Source organism: Salvelinus fontinalis, chromosome 34, assembly GCF_029448725.1.
Source record: "Salvelinus fontinalis isolate EN_2023a chromosome 34, ASM2944872v1, whole genome shotgun sequence".
Classification (NCBI taxonomy): domain Eukaryota; kingdom Metazoa; phylum Chordata; class Actinopteri; order Salmoniformes; family Salmonidae; genus Salvelinus; species Salvelinus fontinalis.
Window position 1 is genome coordinate 36,168,350 of NC_074698.1, and position 24,269 is coordinate 36,192,618.

The 24,269-nt window shown below is 39.6% G+C and overlaps 1 protein-coding gene across 1 annotated transcript; it reads left to right on the top strand.

Annotated features, from left to right (window-relative positions):
- Window positions 1-8,728: 8,728 nt before the first annotated feature.
- LOC129832795 (5-hydroxytryptamine receptor 3A-like) lies at window positions 8,729-19,459 on the top strand. Its single transcript, XM_055896795.1, has 8 exons — window positions 8,729-8,872; window positions 8,986-9,030; window positions 9,115-9,221; window positions 10,395-10,564; window positions 16,348-16,469; window positions 16,839-17,046; window positions 17,268-17,417; window positions 19,194-19,459. The coding sequence occupies exons 1-8, from the start codon at window positions 8,777-8,779 to the stop codon at window positions 19,457-19,459; spliced, it is 1,164 nt and encodes a 387-aa protein (XP_055752770.1). The 5' UTR covers window positions 8,729-8,776.
- The last annotated feature ends 4,810 nt before the right edge of the window (window positions 19,460-24,269 follow it).

Below are 24,269 nucleotides of genomic sequence, written 5' to 3' on the forward strand. Positions count from 1 at the left end.
ATTCTTTATTTGCTTTTAACAATGATATTTAAATAAATATAAAGTGTGTATTCTTCAGTAGAGATTTAACAATATTTATTTCAATATGTTTGAAACTAGCCAGTCATATGTGGAATAATACATTTAGCAAATAGGACTAAATATAGCTGCAAGCAGCAATGAACAGGTTTCAAAGGATGACACAGGAGGTACAGTGCGGCCATAATGAATACAGAAACAATTTTTTTCTCAAAAAACATTCAAGACTGATGTAATGAGCCTAAGTGGGGTGTTCATTGGATAAACTAATGATGCGTTGAACATATGTCTGAACACAAACTAGTTGTCAGTTATTGTTGCCCGTGGTGTAAACATGTCTAACCAGTTTGCTAATGTAACCTGTGGCAACGAGCTCCTGAGTCTAGCTACATTTTAGTCAGTAGCTATCCTTCTAAATGCGGTGGTTATTGGATAAACTACCTATGAGTTGAACATATTTGGCTGAAAATGAACTAATAGCCAGTTGTTGTTGTCCATGGTGGAACCATCTAACCTGCCGGCTCCTGAAGCCCCCATGAGCTCCTGAGTTTTGAAGCAGTCTGCTAGCGTTGTAAAATTAGCATTTAGCCAGCAAACTGAGCTGTTTTACAAGGCTGAGATGACTCAAACACTCTAGCAAACCCTGCTCTGGGATAATATTAACGGGCTGCGGGAATGTTACATATGTCTTTTAATTGTACAGGGTTGCAAACTGGTGAGGGCCCAAAATGGTGACCATATTTTTTGGGGGGGTGGAAACACACAAAAAATATGTTTGAAATACCAGAAAATGTGCTTTTTTTCAGAGTAAAATTGTCACGACACCAACATTTTACTAACAATGCGATACCAGGCCAAGTATCATGATACCTAGTAGTATCGTGATACCACAGGGGAAATTCATTTGCATCCTGTTCACCCACCCCCATGGAAATCTGTTACCGCTTTCTATACGATTTGCACACGCTACACAAAAACCTGTCCCCGATATTCACACCTACTCAATTTAACTTCACACTGTTTACTGTATAATAGAATAGGCTACTGCAGAAAATGGCTGATTTGCTCATATCCAAAGGCCTTCCTGTGATTGGGCAGGAGGAATGTTGTATGGATGGCAGGGTAGCCTAGTGGTTAGAGCGTTGGGCTAGTAACCGAAAGGTTGCAAGTTCGAATCCCCGAGCTGACAAGGTACAGATCTGTCATTCTGCCCCTGAACAAGGCAGTTAACCCACTAGGCCGTCATTGAAAATAAGAATTTGTTCTTAACTGACTTGCCTAGTTAAATAAAGATATAAAAAGGAATATAAATGCAGTCAAGGGAAAACACTATGCCTATATGGAACCATCTTAACTCTTCAGATAACTTTACACACACACCCTCCCATTCTCTTACTCACACATCAGAGCACTAGGCCTTTATTACTGTTTGTGCACAATTTTTTTTTTATCAGCAGAGCAAGGAGAAAATCGTTCCACAGCTCACAGTACAAGAGAATTGCAGATTTTGTGCTGATCAACATTGGAACTTCTGGGACGCCTCAAAAGACTGGATCGGTAGCCCTCAGACTGCGTTTCTGACCCACTCACATTAAACAAACGTCGGTGATGGATGCGAGCCCCGAGTAGGCAACGACTTGGGGATTTTCTCTACGATCTCAAAAACTTGTCTGGGACAGCTAAAACGGGGGCCAAAATCGTATAGTGTACACCCGGCTTTAGGTACCAAACATAATCTAACAAACCCCATAAAAATATAGATATTTGATTAAGGTAGAGCTTAGAATGAAATTGATTAGGAATATGCATCCTTCCTTTGAAACACCTCTGCATATCTATCCCTTTCCCGTTCTTCCTGTGCCATCCAAATTTCTGCATAGCCTACTGGTCAACTTACTGTAGTCAAAAATTATGTGAATGATGATGAAGGCCAGTGATGAAGATGCGTCTAGCTGGTGCCGAGGCCCAGCATGATTACTCAATCACGATTTATGTTATTGTTTGAATGACAGACCATCTGGGTGCTATTACAGGGGTCAAACACCTTAACAGTGGCAATCTCGATGAAAACACGTTCCCATGGAAGTCCTGGGGGTCACTGACGCCAGGATAAGATGTAAAGACTGATGAAACTTAAATCGACTAAATTAATGTTACTGTATGAATGCAATCGTCATGTTTGGATTGTTTCAAGAGTTCATAAAGAGCTATGTATTTTGATATGTTTAATAATACTATGCTATGTATTTTGATATGTTTTATAATACTATGCTATGTATTTTGATATGTTTTATAATACTATGCTATGAATTTTGATATGTTTTATAATACTATGCTATGAATTTTGATGTTTAATAATACTATGCTATGTATTTTGATATGTTTTATAATACTATGCTATGAATTTTGATATGTTTCATAATGCTATGGATTTTGATATGTTTTATAATGCTATGGATTTTGATATGTTTTATAATACTATGCTATGAATTTCTCTATGCTGTTAAGGATATTTTGTATTCTCTTTATCGTGAAGATTACTGGTACGTACCATTTGCTAATTGTATTCTTATTGCGTAACTGTAATACATCGGATTACTTTCAAATAGATAGAAACCGTAGTCCTCACATTTCTGAGTAATATTGCTTGAATTATTATTTGGTGGAATGTCTAATGGTAAATGTTATTCACAATATACATAGCATATATGCTCTCTCTCTAACTGTGCATCTCTGAGCTGAGGTTAATGCAATAACGTAATGCTAGGACATCGATTGCAAGATATTAGCTCCTTGTCCCTTAGCCTCTTAATGATAGCATAATGGTAAACCTACACACGTGCATCTTACAGTATTCCGAGTGGTGATGCAAGGCTTGCAACCTTGGCAATACCCACTGGATACGATTATGGGCCCATAGTGTTCACATGATAATGGAGTCAGATGGTATATCATAGTAGGGTCATAGACCCCTACACTAATTCTGTCATCCTCAGACGAAGTGAATTTTCACTATTCTACATTACCAGGTTGTTAGCTAGCTAGTTAACATGACTAAACAACCCACTGGGCAAAAACTGGTTGAATCAATGTTGTTTCCATGCCATTTCAACCCCCCAAAAATGAATGTAATGACATTGGATCAACATGAAAAACTGATTGGATTAGCAGAGTCATCAACATTAGGACATTTCATATTTTTTTCACCCAACTTTTAAACCACATCCAATGACGTGGTGACTGTTGTTGAATTCATGTTAGTTGACAACTCAACCAAATTTAAATCAAAACTAAACGTTGAACTGACATCTGTGCCCAGTGGGAATTTTGTTTATTATCAAACCCAAAAAATAGCGACCCACAACATGGTTATATACAATGCGCATAACAAGTCCCCTTTTAGAGAAAAGGGTTCCAAAAGGGTTCTGCAGCTGTCCCCATAGGAGAATCCTTTTTTGGTTCCAGGTAGAACCCCCTGTGGAAAGGGTTCTACATGGAACCTAAAATGATTGTACCTGGAGCCAAAATGGGTTCTTCAAAGGGTTATCCTATGGGGACAGCCGCAGAACCCCTTTTGGTTCTAGATAGCACCTTGTTATCTAAGAGTGTAATATGGGGCACAACTTTTGAACGGTGTGGGCAGACACACGGTTTTCAGCAATGGACAGGCGCAAGCATGATTGTGACGAAACTGTGCTCCGTTTGTCCTCTATGGCAGTCAGGGGTTGCGTAAACTCTTAATGAATACATGGAAAGGGGACTGTAGCTGTAGTATAGATGCAGTGTGAAGGCCTTATATTATATCCTAACTAAGCAGGTTCTCAACCTTCCTGTTTCAAATTTAAGAGTATTATCTGGTGAGAACACTTTAGTTAAATATACCGGTGCTGTTGAGTGGAACAAACTATGACAGCAAGTCAGAGCCATGCCGAACATAACTTAATTTAAAAAGAATGTCAAAAGCTGGCGAACTGCAGCACCCCAAACAATTCCTTCTTGTTTGAGTTTGAGCAGAGACTGTGTGTATGTTTGTGTCCATCATAACATTCAATAATACATTAATTCCATTTCATCTTGCACCATGCAATCAATTACCAGTTCTAAACATGTATTTTTCATCCCCTTACTCCTCTGAGGAGCCTCCACTGATGTATAGCCAACTGCTATGGTAACATTGCATGCCATCTATCATACATTAGGAGTTAGCATGGCAGCTTACACAGATCTGGGCCCAGGCTAGCGCATATCTACGACATGCACCACCAGCTTGGTATGTACAGCAGCCACCTCCAGCAGCATCATGAACCAGTTCAGCTGTTTCTCTGCCAGTCAATGTTCACCTGTCTGTCCTGTGTGTGTGTGTGTGTCTCATACTCTTCGTCCTCGTCTTCACCAAGTAGCTTCTCATCAAAAGCATCTTCCTCCAAGAAGTCCATGACCTCTCGGTCCTCCTTATCCTGCAGGTCTTCCTCAGAGATGACCCTTTAGCACGTAAGAAAGGGGATTATGAATCTAAGGGAATTGTATAGCCACAAGTTATCAACCTGTTTGTAAGGTGATAAAGTTACATTTGATAATTCTGTTTTCTCTCTAACATTTGGGAAAACAGTTAACATAATTGTATATCTGAAACTCCATAACTGAAATAATATGATCATGTATGGCTGTAGCAAAGACAAACCAGCTTGACCTCCAGCCTGAGCTTTCATAAGGCTTATGATCTATCATAAAGGTTATACATTCATTCTTGCATTTAACAGCCAGAAGGTTTACTATTTTGGAATCATATCACAGATAAACATACACCTAATGAGATATCTACCTAGCTAATAATATTAAATATACCCTCTCTCTTTTTTCAGGATGTCAGACTAGTATCTACTAATGCAATCACATTCCAGTTCGTTTTAGCTTTAATACTAATGAATACTCTTCAAATGGTACATTTTTGCATTTTACTTTGTACAGTCATCAAAGAAAACATTAGCAACAAAACGACAAGACACAAGCTAAATCAAGTAGGCTACCGTGGTCTGTTTTGGGTGACTGACAGAAGTTTGAAGAACAGCTAACAGGCTAGCTAGCTACCGTTAGTTAGCTCACAGACTTTCGTACTGTAGCTAGCAATCTAACTAACGCTATCTGAGGAGACACAATAGTGTCCCGGGGAAAAAATGACATAAAGTAGACAAGTAATTAGTAAGAAAACAACTTTGCCATCATTATCATATCGTCAAATGTACTTTAGAAAGATGGCAATTGCCATACAATAGGTAGAACCGTTAGTCAAAAATAGCTAGCAATACTAATGGTAGCTATCTAAAACTCATGAATAGCATGTCCTTTACTTATAATCAAAAAATAAGTATCTAAACGCTTACTTCATGAATGGTTGCTGCTGCTGCCGATTTCAAAATCCACGTGTGTACCTAGCCTGTTTTGCAATGCAGTCTGATGAGAAGTGTGCTGTGCATATGCAAATATTCGGGAACTTCGGACAGAACTTCTCTGACAATTATTAAGAAAACCAAATCGAAGCCAAATCAGACGAAGTGATTGCTTGGATGGAAGACAGTGCAAAGACACTGCACAATCTCTTGCTTAGGAGCGGGACCAGCACTAGGAAGATTTATGCAAATAAAGTTCATTGGTCCATTATCATCAGATCGCCTTGTGACCTTATGCGGTGGACCCAAAAACGTCCCACCTGAGCCAGATGAAATTCCAAGCATTTTTTTCAAACAGCTCTTACACAAAAAGGGCATTATCATATTTTCGCAATTTCAGAGTGTTATTTCGACCTCATAGCGTGGAAATAGCATGATAAAAATGGGAAATAACGTTTTTAACTACACTGGGCCTTTAAACCTAATAATCTATAGGGTTTAATGACAGGTGGCAGTATATCCGCTTCTGACCAGTCAAAGGTAGTAATTACATGTCTGTTGTGGTTGTTGTTTACACAGGATGGTGAAATGAATCCTGGGAGGTTAATTTAAAAACTCATTATTTGGGGATTATAGCCAAGCACACACTGTATAATATCGAGAATCATAATAACATGTAGACAGTTTGTGGGGGTGTGCATGTTCTCGTGGAAGACTGCTGTGACAAAATGTTCCAGAGCAGCCTTTATAAGGGTCAGCCCAGGTGTGGCATTGGCTAGAGAGGACAGGAGAAGGCAAGTGGTGATCACTAAGCAGCTAAAGGTAGGTTTTCAGTCCTTCTAACAGTTTCATTGGAGGAAACTCATCTTAATTTCTAGTAAGACTGTGCACCAATGTCCAACTGACTATGTGCTTTGTGGCAGGAGGACGTTCAGGGATGAGACCCATGGACCACAGCGTGCTGAAATGTTGTCTCTTCTCCCTATTCTTGCTAACAGGTAAGATATTGGGCTCTATTTTACTCTTCTTAAAACAACACAAATTGCACCAGAAGAATGTCATCTTTATTGTTCCTATTAGCATTCGGAAACTATTCAGACCCCTTGACTTTTTCCACATTTTGTTACGTTACAGCCTTATTCTAAAATTGATTAAATTGTTTTTTCCCCTCATCAATCTACACACAATACCCCATAATGACAAAGCCAAAACAGGCTTTAAGAAATGTTTGACCCCCTCCCCCCAAAAAAGAAGAAATCTCCATTTACATAAGTATTCAGACCCTTTACTCAATACTTTGTTGAAGCACCTTTGTCAGCGATTACAGCCTGAAGTCTTCTTGGGTATGAAGCTACAAGCTTGGCACACCTGTATTTGGGGAGTTTCTCCCATTCTTCTCTGCAGATCCTCTCAAGCTGTGTCAGGTTGGATGGGGAGCATCGCTGCATAGCTATTTTCAGGTCTCTTCAGATATGTTCGATCGGATTCAAGTCCGGCCTCTGGCTCAAGGACATTCCGAGACTTGTCCCGAAGCCACTCCTGCGTTGTCTTGGCTGTGTGCTTAGGGTCGTTGTCCTGTTGGAAGGTGAACCTTCACCCCAGCAGTCTAAGGTCCTGAAAGCTCTGGAGCAAGTTTTCATCAAGGATCTCTCTATACTTTGATTTGTTCATCTTTCCCTCAATCCTGACTAGTCTCCCAGTCCATGCCGCTGGACAACATCCCCACAGCATGATGCTGCCACCACCATGCTTCACCGTAGGAATGGTGCTAGGTTTCCTCCAGACGCAACGCTTGGCATTCAGGCCAAAGAGATCAATCTTGGTTTCATCAGACAGGGGAATCTTGTTTCTCATGGTCTGAGAGTCCTTTAGGTGCCTTTTGGCAAACTCCAAGCGGGCGTTTTACTGAGGAGTGGCTTCCATCTGCCACTCCACCTGCAGAGATGGTTGTCCTTCTGGAAGGTTCTCTCATCTCCACAGAGGAACTCTGAAGCTCTGTCAGAGTGACCATCGGGATCTTGGTCACCTCACCGACCAAGGCCCTTCTCCCCCAATTGCTCAGCTTGGCCGCGTGGCCAGCTCTAGGAATAGTCTTGATGATTCCAAACTTCTTTCATTTAAGAATGATGGAGGCCACTGTGTTATTGGGGACCTTCCATGCTGCAGAAATTTGTTGTTACCCTTCCCCAGATCTGTGCTTGACACAATCCTGTCTCTGAGCTCTACGGACAATTCTTTTAACCTCATGGCTTGGTTTTTGCTCTGACAACTGTGGGACCTTATATAGACAGGTATGTGCCTTTCCAAATCATGTCAAATCAATTGAATTTACCCTAGGTTGACTCCAATCAAGTTGTAGAAACATCTCAAGGATGATCAATGGAAAGAGGATGCACCTGAGCACAATTTCGAGTCTCATAGTGAAGCGCCTGAAAACTTATGTAAATAAGGTATCTGTTTTTTATTTTATAAATTTGCAAACATTTCTAAAGACCTGTTTTCACTTTGTGATTATGGTGCATTGTGTGTAGATTGATGAGGAACATTTTTTATTTGATCCATTTGAGAACATAACAAAATGTGGAAAGAGGGAAAGGGTCTGAATACTTTCCGAATGCACTATATGTACAAAAGTATGTGGCTACCCCTTCAAATTAGTTTATTCCAGCTATTTCATCCACACCTGTTGCTGACAGGTGTATAAAATCAAGCACACAGCCATGCAATCTCCATAGACAGACATTGGCAGTAGAATGCCCTTACTGATGAGCTCAGTGCCTTTCAATGTGGCTCCGGTCAACTGTAAGTGCTGTTATTGTAAAAATTGTCTGTCCTCGGTTGCAACACCAATCTGCCTCTGGAAGAAACATCAGCACAATAACTGTTTGCTGGGAGCTTCATGAAATGTCCACATACTTTTGGTCATGTGTGTTTTAGTGTATTGGGGCGATAATGGACTAGCGATCAGGTCACTTTTGACAGATATTGAGTCACTACTATGAAGACATGCAACAACCTTATCCCATTTCATTTAGATTACATTGGTCATTTCTTGCACTGTGTTGTTGAACTAATGGAAAACATCATTGGTTCCTAGAAAAGCACTATATAAATCCAATGTATTATTCTGAAATTAAATACCTGTCTCTGGTTCCACAGTATCTGCAGCAGACCCTCCATCCAATGCAGCCATTTTAGCTAGTGAAATGACTCCAGGCAATGCATCCAATACAGCCAGTGCAAATCAACCATCCAACACAGTCAGTGCAAATCAACCATCCAACGCAGCCAGTGCAAACCAACCATCCAACGCAGCCACTTCATCCAGTGCAACCACACCATCCTGTACAACACGTCGATGTCTGGCCAGCATGCTGATTGCGAAAGAAGCTCTGAGTCAGCCACAGTCTCCATCATGCATCTCAAATATCAGTCTGCCGTTAATAGTGTATGAAACTCTGTCTGTCGTAAGTCACTTTCTGTTCCTTTTAATTGAGTTTTGTACAATGTGATGAGTTTCAGAGATAACCTATTGACAGTTATATCATTATGTGATGAGGAATTATTCTCTTCCTAATAGGACACAAAAAACCTTCGCTTCGAGAGTCGTCTGCAAGTCATACTGGTAAGTACACATCAAAACATCCAGGGAGACATGTAAGTAAATGTGACATTTTGTAATACTACTCATTCTGATTCTAAACTACAGTCTTGGGAAGACCCTGACTTATCTTGGGACACATCAGTCTATCATCATGATATGGTTGTCCTGCCTGTCAGCAAAATCTGGACTCCTGAACTCCATGTGACTAATGGGTGAGTCCACTTACAACAGAATACAATAACTTCTGTTACGTTTCATTTATTTTTTATGTGGGTTGGTGATGGAAAAGCCCACTTCTAGATTTATCTCAGTCTTATTAGTGTCATGGTTATTATATTTCATCCTCCCACTTCTAGATTTATCTCAGTCTTATTAGTGTCATGGTTATTATATTTCATCCTCCCACTTCTAGATTTATCTCAGTCTTATTAGTATCATGGTTATTATATATCATCCTCCCACTCTAGAGCTTAAACCATGTAAGTTACTAACACCAAACCAACTTCCAAATGTCCAGACTGCCCCCAACAGAGTGCTTGCATTCAGAATTGTTATAACATTTAGACTTTCTGAACTATAACCATTTTAAATGATCATAAAAGCTCCATAGGGTTGAATGGAAAGTATTTTAAATGATCATAAAAGCTCCATAGGGTTGAATGGAAAGTATTTTAAATGATCATAAAAGCTCCATAGGGTTAAATGGAAAGTATTTTAAATGATCATAAAAGCTCCATAGGGTTGAATGGAAAGTATTTTAAATGATCATAAAAGCTCCATAGGGTTGAATGGAAAGTATTTTAAATGATCATAAAAGCTCCATAGGGTTGAATGGAAAGTATTTTAAATGATCATAAAAGCTCCATAGGGTTAAATGGAAAGTATTTTAAATGATCATAAAAGCTCCATAGGGTTGAATGGAAAGTATTTTAATTTGCCACTGCTCTTACACCAGTCAAGCTATCAACACCAACCAGCGTTGACATGTTCAAACTGAGCCAACTTAGATTGTTTTTATACAGATTTGTTATACTATTTATACTTTCTGAACTATAACCATTTAAATGAACATGGGTTTGAATGAGAACCATAGGAATACACAGTAAGCTATTCAAAATGTTTATCAACTATAAGCGTTGCATAAATTAGCATGAAATAAAACTCACCAACAATAACTCTTGAACTGTTCAAGCTAGAGACGCCAAACCGACTTTTACATGTTCACTAGATCAATCTTCAGTTGTCTGTTTAGAGTGGCCAAATGTTTAGGTGTGACAGTTCTACTAGATCAATCTTCAGTTGTCTGTTTAGAGTGGCCAAATGTTTAGGTGGGACAGTTTTAGTAGATCAATCCTCAGTCTGTTCTCAACTTCTCATGTCTAAAGAGTGCAAACAACGATGAAGCACGGCAACAAGGATTTGCTGGTGCACAGCAACGGGACTGTAGAGCACATGGTCATCATGAACACTGTGGTGGGCTGTGAGGTCAATCTGTACAACTACCCCTTCGCTTCAGATTTCTGTGCCATCGGAATCAATGTATGGGTACTTAGTGGTAAGTGCATCATTTCAATCCTCATTCTGTCTGCTAAACCGCTCTTGCACACAATTACTTACCAAAGATCTTACTAAAAACAAGATGTTACCAAAAACAACAAAAACATTTTTTAATCTGTGTAGCCTACTGCAATTCAGTATATAATGCAATTCAGTTTATTTGTTGTCTTTGGAATTTTCTATGCTCCCTGACTGTCTAGTTTTTATTTTGGGGCTGGACACAGTAAATATTATAATTATTTTTTTAAATGATTTTTAATTGAATTTATTTTGGGCAACAGACATATACAGCAAAATGCACAAAGTGGACCCAGAGGATATCATTTGAAAGTATTAATTAAAACGCGTTTCCAAAGTGGTCCTCAATGGTAAAAACAATAACACATATAATGATTAAAAGACAAGACAAAATTATAAACCACCATAAATACATTCATTTATATTGACATCCTAAAAAAGTGGCACTATTCACTGCCCTTCTCCCTAACCTTAAAAATCAACCATATTCATTTCACATTAAAACAATCTATTAATTGCACGTCATACCGATCCTTCAAATAAATACACCTGACCAGCAGTAGGGGCCACAAGGGGCAGTGGAGTGGTTTCTCTTACTTAGACAACCTTGTCCAAAGGAAAACCTTTGCCTGCTTTTAAAGCTATTTTTACTTTTTATTTGCTTGATCTCCAAGGGAAGGCTATTCCGTAGACAAATGACTGTATGGAAAAACATGCTCCTCGCAGTACTGTTTCCTCTTGGGAGTTTACAAGACAAAACACCAGCTCTGGTATTGTGACTGTGTTGGTTATAGACCATTTCAATGTGGTTTTTCATGTAACCTGGGGCACGGTCATTTAACATGTCAAACATATGATTAAGTTTAAGTTGGTCCACTCTGGACTCCAAAGACAACAAGCCCATCTCCCAGAACTCCTGTACCCCTATGTGGGTCCTAGGGGGGGACATTCAGCATATACCTGATAACATTATTTTGCATGACCTGCATTCTCTTTTTCAGCTTTTTTGATAGCCCACTATACCAAGCAGAGCAGCATAATCAAAATGACACTGTGATTCAATGTAGTGACAAGGTTGAGACAAGCAGTTTCTTAACTTGAATATTAAAATATCTAGTGTTACAATATAAAAATGTAAATTTGTTTGCTGCTAAAATTCTTTCTAAAATGGCAATCAGGTCTCCAGAAAGGGATTGATCTTGGGACACACCAAGATAAGATACACTTGTTTGAGATTCAACCTCCTTGCCTGCACAGTTTACCATTATCTGCACAGTTTACCGTTATCTCAGTTTACCGCCCTAAGCAATCTACGTTTTGTTCCAAACAAAATCGATTCAGTTTTTCACAAATGTAGTGACAATTTGTTGTCAGACAACCAATCTCTAACAAAATGCAATTCCTTACTCAGGGTCTCCTTTATGTAAACTGTATCCTTCCCTGATACCAGTATGGCTGAATCATCAGCATAAAGCAAGAGTTTGCACTTTACTGTATCTGGTATATAAGAAATAAGAGAGGCCCTAAAATGTATCCCTGTTGTACTCCACGGGATATTTCTTTGGCCTCTGACAGAACATCACCAACATTACATACTTGTGTTCCGTTGGTCAGATAGGTGGATAAGTCAAGTACCAGTGGAATGAGCTGTTCTAAAGCCAGATTGGAGTTCATGAAGACGTTTGTGCTCCAGAAGGTATCTCTCAAGTTGATTAAAAACTCATCTCTCAAAAACTTTGGAAGGTGGTGAGGATTGACACAGGCCATTTGTTTTACTGCTCTTCTTGTGGAGTGGAACCATCCGGGCTGTTTTGAGATCCTTGGGAAATGTACCACTACTAATAGAAAGGTTTACAATATGCGTTATCATTTTAGCAGTGACACAAGCACTATCCTTTATGAATCTTGCAGGAAGTTTATCCAGCCCAGTTGCTTTGTTTGTGCTCATTAAGCATAGTAGATTGGAAACGTTGTCCTCTTACCATGCACAGCTCAAACAAATCATTTGTGATACCTTTGCTATGGTAAAAGTTGTTAATGAAAGACTGGCCATAGTGTCCAGAGCAGGTGGGTAACTTCACTATGGCCAGTCTTAACCAGAGATGAGGCTATTGTGGTAAAAAATGTGTAAAATGTGTAAATAATTTGCAACCTTTGCCTGCTGATAGCATAAAACATAATCAACATCCAGGCCAATACTACAGGATTTTACCTTATGGGGAGTTTTTAAGCCAATTTCCTTTAAAATGTTCCAGTTTACGAGACAGATGTAAGTTGTCATTAACGGCGTCTATATAATGTTGGGATTTGGCCTTTTCCATTTTGTATCTTGCCTGGTTTCTACAGTTAATATAACCGTCATAATCTTGTTGTAGATTTGTCCTTCTGAATCTGGCCAGGTAGCGATCCCTTTTCCTTATGAGGTCTAAGATCTCGGAAATTATGCATTTCCCTGACCGCTGTTTGATTTGAATTTGTTTCATTGGAGCCAGAGAGTCGAGTGCAGACAGAAACAGATCATTAAAAAGATACCAAGTTTGATCAACATCATCACAGTTTAGTACAGGAGACCAATACAAAATTACAAGTACTTCTACAAAACGTTCTTTTGAGTATTGTTTCATAGACCTTCATGTATTTATTACCTGCCTCTAGTAGTATTTTGGATTTCTTACGGGTACAGTAGGTTACCATATGATCACACCTGACTGACAGACGTTCTCTTGATCTGATACAATAATCAAATCCAAAGTTTACTGTCAATACACATCCGGGTTGGCTCAACAATCAGTTGTTTTAGTCCAAATAACTGATTAAAGTTATATAGGGCATTTACTAGTGTACTTTTCTTGGGTGATAACTGCACATTTGTATTAAAATAACCAAGCAGAATACATTCTCTATCAGCAAATACATTGTGATCTGTCACATCGTGTATGTAGGTGGCAGGGAAGTCAAGCGCAGGAGAATTAAACTTGGTATAAATTGAGTATTTTAATAACTTAAAACATAAACTTCAAAAGCAAAGTCCATAATAAAATAAATTTGGGTACAAGAACCCGTCGCACACCAATCCATAAAACACGAACATAACAATAAACAATCTCTGACATGGACATGAGGGGAAACAGAGGGTTAAATACACAACAATTAATGAATGGGATTGGAACCAGGTGTGTAAGAAGACCAGACAAAACCAATGGAAAATGAAACATAGATCAATGATGGCTAGAAGACCGGTGACGTCGATCGCCGAGCACCGCCCGAACAAAGAGAGGCATCGACTTCGGTAGAAGTCGTGACAGTGATCACAGCAATTCGATTCAAGTAAATCATAGAAATGATTCTGCTAAGGAGGCTGATAGCACACACCAACAAGTATAGGATGACGTTAAGGAAGAAGTATATCTACCCATGCAACCTCAAGACCATCCATTTTCAGATCTGAACGAGGGTTAAAATGCATATCATTCCTAGTAAAAACACACACGCCACCACCGTTTCGGTCAATTCTATGAACAGTATAACCTGGTAGCTCAACCTCATCGTCCTCAATTAACCCATCCAGCCATGTTAGGGGGCTGGACACAGTGAATATCATTATGGTACTTGTTAGGGGGCTGGACACAGTGAATATCATTATGGTACTTGTTAGGGGGCTGGACACAGTGAATATCATTATGGTACTTGTTAGGGGGCTGGACACAGTGAATATAATTATGGTACTTGTTAGGGGGCTGGACACAGTGAATATAATTATGGTACTTGTTAGGGGGCTGGACACAGTGAATATAATTATGGTACATGTTAGGGGGCTGGACACAGTGAATATAATTATGGTACTTGTTAGGGGGCTGGACACAGTGAATATCATTATGGTACTTGTTAGGGGGCTGGACACAGTGAATATAATTATGGTACTTGTTAGGGGGCTGGACACAGTGAATATAATTATGGTACATGTTAGGGGGCTGGACACAGTGAATATAATTATGGTACATGTTAGGGGGCTGGACACAGTGAATATAATTATGGTACATGTTAGGGGGCTGGACACAGTGAATATAATTATGGTACTTGTTAGGGGGCTGGACACAGTGAATATAATTATGGTACTTGTTAGGGGGCTGGACACAGTGAATATAATTATGGTACATGTTAGGGGGCTGGACACAGTGAATATCATTATGGTACTTGTTAGGGGGCTGGACACAGTGAATATAATTATGGTACTTGTTAGGGGGCTGGACACAGTGAATATAATTATGGTACTTGTTAGGGGGCTGGACACAGTGAATATCATTATGGTACTTGTTAGGGGGCTGGACACAGTGAATATCATTATGGTACTTGTTAGGGGGCTGGACACAGTGAATATCATTTTGGTACTTGTTAGGGGGCTGGACACAGTGAATATAATTATGGTACATGTTAGGGGGCTGGACACAGTGAATATCATTATGGTACTTGTTAGGGGGCTGGACACAGTAAATATCATTATGGTACTTGTTAGGGGGCTGGACACAGTGAATATAATTATGGTACTTGTTAGGGGGCTGGACACAGTGAATATAATTATGGTACTTGTTAGGGGGCTGGACACAGTGAATATAATTATGGTACTTGTTAGGGGGCTGGACACAGTGAATATCATTTTGGTACATGTTAGGGGGCTGGACACAGTGAATATCATTTTGGTACATGTTAGGGGGCTGGACACAGTGAATATAATTATGGTACTTGTTAGGGCGCTGGACACAGTGAATATAATTATGGTACTTGTTAGGGGGCTGGACACAGTGAATATAATTATGGTACTTGTTAGGGGGCTGGACACAGTGAATATAATTATGGTACATGTTAGGGGGCTGGACACAGTGAATATCATTATGGTACTTGTTAGGGGGCTGGACACAGTGAATATAATTATGGTACTTGTTAGGGGGCTGGACACAGTGAATATAATTATGGTACTTGTTAGGGGGCTGGACACAGTGAATATCATTATGGTACTTGTTAGGGGGCTGGACACAGTGAATATAATTATGGTACTTGTTAGGGGGCTGGACACAGTGAATATAATTATGGTACATGTTAGGGGGCTGGACACAGTGAATATCATTTTGGTGCTCATTAGTGGGCTGGACACAATGAATATAATGGTTCACAAAAATGTTGGATTGGATCAGTCCTCTGATTTTTGGCTCTGTTTTTTCTCGGTTTCAGGAAGGAAAAAAATAACATTACACCGTTGTTTGTAAATTATAATAATAACAATGGACAATCTTTAATGCAAGTTATCTCCCAAATGAAATGCCTGCCAGAATTAATCAAACAGCTTCTTAGGGCCATGATTGACAGCTAGGATGAACTTGAGAAACATTGCTTTGATATTTATGACCTTAGATACCAGAGCCACTGTAAGAATGGACCTATCAGTGATGTTGTTACACCAAAGTGGCTCCCTCAGAAATATTAGTCAGGCTACTACCACTGGAGTAGGGTTTCAAATGTTGACTACTTTACTCAAAATCATTTACAACAGTTTTTTATGTGATGGTTTTTCCATCCATTTAGTTTTTCCCATCCTCTCCTGAGAACCAAGATAAAACCGAACCAAGAGCCTAAAATCATGGAATGAACTGAACCAAATATGTTGTGAATCGTTACACCCCTAATGCCTATTGATAGAAAAAATTTTTTTTAGAAACTATGTTATGATCTTTGAGTGAGAGAACTAGTATCAAATATCTGCCTTTCCAGGATGTGGCATGTTCCTGAACTTTGGGAATGTGAGCACAACTAACGCAAACCGCGGGGATTGGCTAACCGAGGCAGTGGAACTCAACGCTAAAGGAGGCAGAGATGATCGCAACTATCTATGGGTTAGTGAGTGCTCCGGGTGATTTCAGTTGTATTTCTTTTATGGGGGACAACTATCTATGGGTTAGTGAGTGCTCCGGGTGATTTCAGTTGTATTTCTTTTATGGGGGACATGTAAAGACACTACTTTTTCTATTTTATAAGGCGAAGCTTGAACAACAATTACACTCAAAAAAGACACTATGCTTGAATCAACATTAGCATAGCTAGATGTACACAACCGATGGTGAAGGATGTGGACTCATGGACATTAGAATTCTGAAAACATCTGACAGTTGGATTTTGAAGTGTAATGCTCTTCCCTTTCAATGTCAAACAAACGTTTAGATGCTAAAACTCTTTCTCTCTTGCCTACCTGTCTGTCTTCACAGGTGTCGCTGAAAATGCGGTCCGAAAACCCATTTCTGTCCCTGGTCCTGCCCAGTATACTGATCATTGTGTCAGATGTGGTGAGCTTCGCCCTGCCGCTGGGAGGGGGCGAGCGTATCTCATTCAAGGTTACACTGGTTCTCAGCTTCATCATGTTCCTCATCATCCTCAACGACCTACTGCCTGGAGGCCAGTGCAGCCCCATCATCCGTGAGTGTCCTGTTTAAACAGGGTTAAACAGTTACATCACAACAAAACACAACAGCCTAGATCATCAATAAAACATTACATCATACAAGACATTACATTACTCTATTATTACAAATGTACAATATAAAATCCACCACAACATGACAATGTGTGTGTTTGTGTGTATAGAGTGCATCCAAATAACACTCACACATCTCTCTCTCTCTTGTTGTTCTCCATAGGAAAGCACTTCTGTTTCTGTTTGGTCATCCTGGTGTTGAGCACGCTGCAGTCTATGGTGCTCACACGTCTGGCTAACTGTGGCACTCTCCGGCCCTGCAGCCTCTCCAAGTCCAAAGACTCGCTGCTTAAAGACACAGACAATGAAGAGGGTAAACTTTTTCATTCTTCCCTCATCTCAGTTACCCACAGAGCAAGATATATTTTTATGGTTGCCAAAGCAGACATAAAATAAAACGTCGTTATACAACCATTTATAACCTGACCATGATGTCATAATGACATTATTGCAACCAGTTTTACTGGGTACCCCATTAAAAGAAAATCAGCACCAAGTTGTATTTTATTGATGCACAACCTTTTAATTCTTAACCTTTCACTGCAGTTAAAGCATGCAGTTGATGTCTTTCCCAGAATATTTTCTTGTTACCATCATTTGTCTTGCGTGTACGCTGGTCTGGCCAGCTACTCCAGTTGATCTTTAAACTGTCACTGAAAACGATGTCATGAAAGGTTTAAATGAAGGGTGTGCCGAGTACTCGGACAAAACTAATATCGTAATGAATATGGAAACTTCCAAATGCAATAATGATATGAGTCTTTTTTGTAATTACCTGTGATCGGAAACAAGTAATTTTCAGCTGCCAGGACGCATCTCTCTGTCACAAATGGTGTGAAGCGTTGTAAATAGCCGAAATAAATTGTCTGTAAAGAAACGGGCGAGGTTAAGGCTGCTGTCACGATTGGATTAGAACAAGCGCATCTCTCCCTCCCTCACTTCCTGACTGTCCCCGGCACCAGTCACACACATGCTAGGTTCACGTGCTAATCGATACTAGGAAATTCTCTAAATTCCGACTTCCTAACTTGTTGTAGTTGTACACCACGGGAGGTTGGTGGCACCTTAATTGGTGAGGACAGGCTCATGGTAATGGCTGGAGTGGAATGGTATGAAATACATCAAACACATGGTTTCCATTCCATTAGCTCTGTTCCGGCCATTATTATGAGCCGTCCTCCTGTCAGCAGCCTCCTGTGTTATACACCTACCTAGAGAAGAACCTTTAAACCACTTTCAGGAACAAGTGTTCTGTCAACAATGTCACTAAATCATGTAGGAACTCTAAACAAGGCACAGCAACCCTGGCTATTGGTGCCGTACAGACAACACCAGCTGCAATAGAATCACACAGGGTCACAGATACATTATCAGTGTGTTTCCGGCCCAGAATGGCGTCAAACTTTAACCATAACATTCAACACTGGCAGACATTTCATACTGGCAGTTTAACAAGTCATCAACAGATATGAGTTTAATATTATTCATCTTAAATTCCCCACTAAATCCTGTGCATTTTTAGCTGTCGGGATAGTTTCTTAGCTTTGAACAATGCGTGAATGAGTGAAGGAACATACAGATGCGTTGTGAGATGTGCTCTGAGTGACAGCGCAGTGATTTGCGATTGAGGTATGTTCTTTACCTGCATTTAAAGCACACTTCTGGGTTTTCCGATCACGAGTAAATCCGATTACAAGAATCAACTGTGATAAAACGGATACGATTACAAATAGTTTTAACAAAAATGCCTTCATTTTTTAGCTCTTTATTTAATAGTGTTATATTTAAGCAATAAGGCCTGAGGGGATGTGGTATACTGTATGGCCAATATATCACGACTAAGGGCTGTTCTTAAGCACGACATAACGCAGAGTGCCTTGATACAGCCCTTACCCGTGGTATATTGGACATATACCACAAACCCCAGAGGGGCCTTTTTGCTATTATAAAACTGGTTACCAACAAAATTAGTGCAGTAAAAATGTATGTTTTGTCATACCCGTGGTATACGGTCTGATATACCAAGGCTGTCAGCCAATCAGTATTCAGGGCTCGAACCACCTAACCACCTCTCTCTTACTTTGTCTAGTATCCAAATCTGATATTACTGTCATCAAACTGAAAGCCTCAGAGGAAGAGAAGATGAATACACCCCTCCAGAAGGTGGTGAAGTTTCTCAACAAAATGGCTGCACAAGACCAGAAAAAAGCAAGACGCCATCGCTTTGCCAACAAAGTGGACTTGATCTGTTTCTTCATCTATCTCACTGTCCTCATTGTTTACGCAGTCGTCATTTTATATTTCTCCTTTGGTTCCTCATGTGAGATCAACCATTTAGAATTCTGGGAATACTAAATTCTTTATTTGCTTTTAACAAAAATATTTAAAGAAATGGTGGTCATATGATAAGAGAAGGCATTCCTATATCGTTCCTATTATGGCGTCTGTGAGCACATGGGCAGAGCCATTGAGGCAATCTCCATTTTCAAGAAGTCCATTTTCTTCTTCTACTATTTCTATGAGTTGGTAAACAAACTGAAAGGGTGCATACTGCCACATGTAGTGTACAGGTATAAAGTTAAGGTTGGCGATTTACTACCACATGCAGTTATAGAATGTTTGCTCACAATAATTAATTGGCTGATCCCTACCGATGACCCGAATGGAATCATGTGATCTTCCTTCAAAATGGTTAAAGTCCCATGCTGCTGCCAATGCTAATACAGGCTTTTGGCCACAAGAGGTCTCTATCATTCTATATGGTTTGGTCGTCACAAATTTTGCAAGAACTAGCAAAAAGCTACCTTTTCAGCTTCTGTGTGGAAAAAAAATATTTGTGTATTCTTCACTAGAGGTTTAAATTTCAACATGTTTAAAAATAGATAGTCATATGTGGAATAATGCATTTAGCAATTAGAATTCTAATGAATACATGGAAAGTGGATTGAAGTGCTATAATCCCCCAGAATAGACCCTTAGAACTCTAATGAATACATGTAATGGGGACTGAAGCGCTATAATCCCCCAGAATAGAACCTTAGAACTCTAATGAATACATGTAATGGGGACTGAAGTACTATATTCCCCCAGAATAGAACCTTAGAACTCTAATGAATACATGTAATGGGGACTGAAGTACTATATTCCCCCAGAATAGAACCTTAGAACTCTAATGAATACATGTAATGGGGACTGAAGTACTATATTCCCCCAGAATAGAACCTTAGAACTCTAATGAATACATGTAATGGGGACTGAAGCGCTATAATCCCCCAGAATAGAACCTTAGAACTCTAATGAATACATGTAATGGGGACTGAAGCGCTATAATCCCCCAGAATAGAACCTTAGAACTCTAATGAATACATGTAATGGGGACTGAAGCGCTATAATCCCCCAGAATAGAACCTTAGAACTCTAATGAATACATGTAATGGGGACTGAAGCGCTATAATCCCCCAGAATAGAGCCCTAGAACTCTAATGAATACATGTAAAGTGTACTGTAGCTGTAGTATTAGTAGTGTGGAAACAAATCAACAGTCTGTTATTTCCTATAGAGGCAGTGTGAAGGCCTTATATTATCTCCTAACTAAGCAGGTTCTCAACCTCAGGCTGAGATATCAAATAGTTTCACGATCATCTCCTCCACCTGCGCTGGGCTGTATTTGTGGTACCTCTCAGGGTGTTTGGAGAAATCAGCATGGTCACATCTGTGTAAAGTACAGGTAAAGGACCATAATAAAGGAATATCCCTGTACCAGCGTTCTGTATGACATTCTTACTGCACATCACTATTGAACAGTGCTGAATAAAAAATATACTTGACGTGCCTTGCAAAGGTATTCATCCCCCTTGGCGTTTTTCCTATTTTGTTGCATTACAACCTGTCATTTAAATTAATTTTTATTTGGATTTCATGTAATGGACATACACAAAATAGTCCAAATTGGTGAAGTTAAATGAACAAAATAACATGTTTTAAAAAATAAATAAAAATAAAGAACGGAAATGGCTATGAAGCACCTAAATAAGATCTGGTGCAACCAATTACCTTCAGAAGTCACATAATTAGTTAAATAAAGTCCACCTGTGTGCAATCTAAGTATCACATGATCTCAGTATATATACACACCTGTTCTGAAAGGCCCCAGAGTCTGCAACACCACTAAGCAAGGGGCACCACCAAGCAAGCGGCTCCATGAAGACCAAGGAGCTCTCCAAACAGGTCAGGGACAAAGTTGTGGAGAAGTACAGATCAGGGCTGGGTTATAAAAAAAATATCAGAAATGTTGAACATCCCACGGAGCACCATTAAATCCATTATTAAAAAATGGAAAGAATATGGCACCACAACAAACTTGCCAAGAGAGGGCCGCCCACCAAAGCTCACGGATTAGGCAAGGAGGGCATTAATCAGAGAGGCAACAAAGAGACCAAAGATAACCCTGAAGGAGCTGCAATGCTCCACAGCGGAGATTGGAGTATCTGTCCACAGGACCACTTTAAGCCACACCACAGAGCTGGGCTTTACGGAAGAGTGGCCAGAAAAAAGCCATTGCTTCAAGAAGAAAATAAGCAAACACGTTTGTTGTTTGCCAAAAGGCATGTGGGAGACTCCCCAAACATATGGAAGAAGGTACTCTGGTCAGATGAGAATAAAACTGAGCTTTTTGGCCATCAACAAAAACGCTATGTCTGCTGCTAATCCAACACCTCCCATGACCCTGAGAACACCATCCCCACAGTGAATTATGGTGGTGGCAGCATCATGCTGTGGGGATGTTTTTCACCGGCAGGGACTGGGAAACTGGTCAGAATTGAAGGAATGATGGATGGCGCTAAATACAGGGAAATTCTTGAGGGAAACCTGTTTCAGTCTTCCAGAGATTTGAGACTGGGACAGTGGTTCACCTTCCAGCAGGACAATGACCCTAAGCATACTGCTAAAGCAACACAAGTGGTTTAAGGGGAAAAATGTAAATGTCTTAGAATGTCCAAGTCAAAGCCCAGACCTTAATATAATTGAGAATCTATGGTATGACTTAAAGATTGCTGTACACCAGCGAAACCATCCAACTTGAAGGAGCTGGAGCAGTTTTGCCTTGAAGAATGGGTAGAAATCCCAGTGGCTAGATGTGCTAAGCTGATAGCAACATACCCCAAGAGACTTGCAGCTGTAATTGCTGCAAATGGTGGCTCTACAAAGTATTGACTTTGGGGGGAGGGTGAATAGTTATGCACGCTCAAGTTCAGTTTTTTTTTGGTCTTATTTCTTGTTTATTTCACAATAAAAAATAGTTTGCACCTTGAAAGTGGTAGGCATGTTGTGTAAAACAAATGATACAAACCCCCCCAAAAATCAATTTTAATTTCCTGGTTGTAAAGCAACAAAATCAGAAAAATGCCACGGGAGGTGAATACTTTTGCAAGCCACTGTAGATGTCAAAACATACATGGTACACCTCAGTTTCAGCTACAGTATTTGAAACATATAATTTAGCCAACCACTATAGAAGTATTTCTACAACTTCAATTTTAAATGCAATGGGCAAATTATAAATCAATATCATGTTTGCAATTCCTTTTCGGTCCATGGGGTGTACATTTTGTTATTTTGATTTCCGAGTCAAAACGGAGTGAAAAAACTGAAAACGAGAGCCTTACACCCATCGAGCCACTTCCTATGGAAGGATCGATTGGTTTCAGGGAGATGACAAAGACATCTACACGTAAATACATTACAGTCCTTACCTAAATGGCCGGTGGTTCGTGAGCAAAGTATTATTATTATTTCGAGGGTAGTTTCCAAATGTACAATAAGTTTGACTCTTTATCTACCCCTCCCTCTCCATATGTGTACCAAGCCGTCATATCTTGTCAGTCCAGTAGGGACCTTTGTCTCATGTAAGTGTGTATGTGTATTCTGTGTTATTATTTATTTAGTATATAAATAATTAAATCAATTTGTGTAGTACTGAATAATCAACTTCTTACGTGGTGCCCCAAATTCCTAGTGAGTTAATTGTTACATGATTCATTTAATTGTGTAACAATTAAACACAGTTAGTTGATTCGATAAATAACAGTCACCACATTAATGCAAGTCACATCACCCCTCATCCTAAATTTTACTCACTCTAGTTCAACAGCACTTTGATTAAATCGATGTAATGTTTCAATTTGCGTCAAGTGTGTTTTTTATACACTAGATGGCAGTAATGTTCTACCATTGTAACCTAAATAAATTGTCATGACACTGTCTCACTGGGCATTTTCTAATGTGAAAGGTTTGCTGCAACTGCATGATTATGGCAGTAGAGTGATAAAGATTCATAGCCCAAGGCCCGAACCTACAAGCACAAACAACAAACAGGTGACTGGGTGCACTTACACATAAAAGTCTTGGACGATGTAGGCGTGCCTGACAAATGTTGTCAATACAATATATTAAAAGCCAAACGGATCCTCTATCTGCCCCAAAATGTTTTTTGAAGCTCATTAAAGAAGTGTGTGTGGTCAATGGTGAGGCAGGAAAAGCCTGACCCTGGTGCGTGTGTTTGCATGTGTGTTCATTTCTGGACTGATGTAATGGATATAAATTCCATTAAAGAAATGCACTAGAAAATGACTATAATTGCTTCAAACCACACATTTCATTATATTATAGCACTGCAGTGGTAGTTTTATTGCTGTTTTAAGGCTCCTATTGTAGACATACTGCCTAGTTGCCAACATAACTTGTAGAATGTGCAACTCAATGCATTCAAGCCTGACTTTTTGTTTTCAGAGCATCTCCACAAACAACAGACAAGGAGCCAGAGATCATCAGACACCAGTTGATAATTGAAGTACCAAAAAAGCCAGTAGACATCATACTGACAGAGATTTTTGTAAAGTATAAAGTACAACTCATATTATATACTGAACAAAAATATAAACGCAACATGCAACAATTTTACTGAGTTACAGTTCAAATAAGGAAATCAGTCAATTGAAATAAATGCATTAGGCCATAATCTATGGATTTCACATGACTGGGCAGGGGTACAGCCATGGGTGGACCTGGGAGGACATAGGCCCACCCATTGGGGGGCCAGGCCCAGACAATCAGAAAGAGTTTTTCCCCACAAAAGGGCTTTATTACAGACAGAAATACTCCTCAG

Excerpts from the sequence above, each read along its gene's own strand:
- LOC129832795 (XM_055896795.1), top strand. The coding sequence starts at position 8,777 with ATGCTGATTGCGAAAGAAGCTCTGAGTCAGCCACAGTCTCCATCATGC. Across the intron at positions 8,873-8,985 it reads TGTATGAAACTCTGTCTGTC|GACACAAAAAACCTTCGCTT; the intron begins GTAAGTCACTTT and ends TCTTCCTAATAG. Across the intron at positions 10,565-16,347 it reads CAATGTATGGGTACTTAGTG|GATGTGGCATGTTCCTGAAC; the intron begins GTAAGTGCATCA and ends CTGCCTTTCCAG.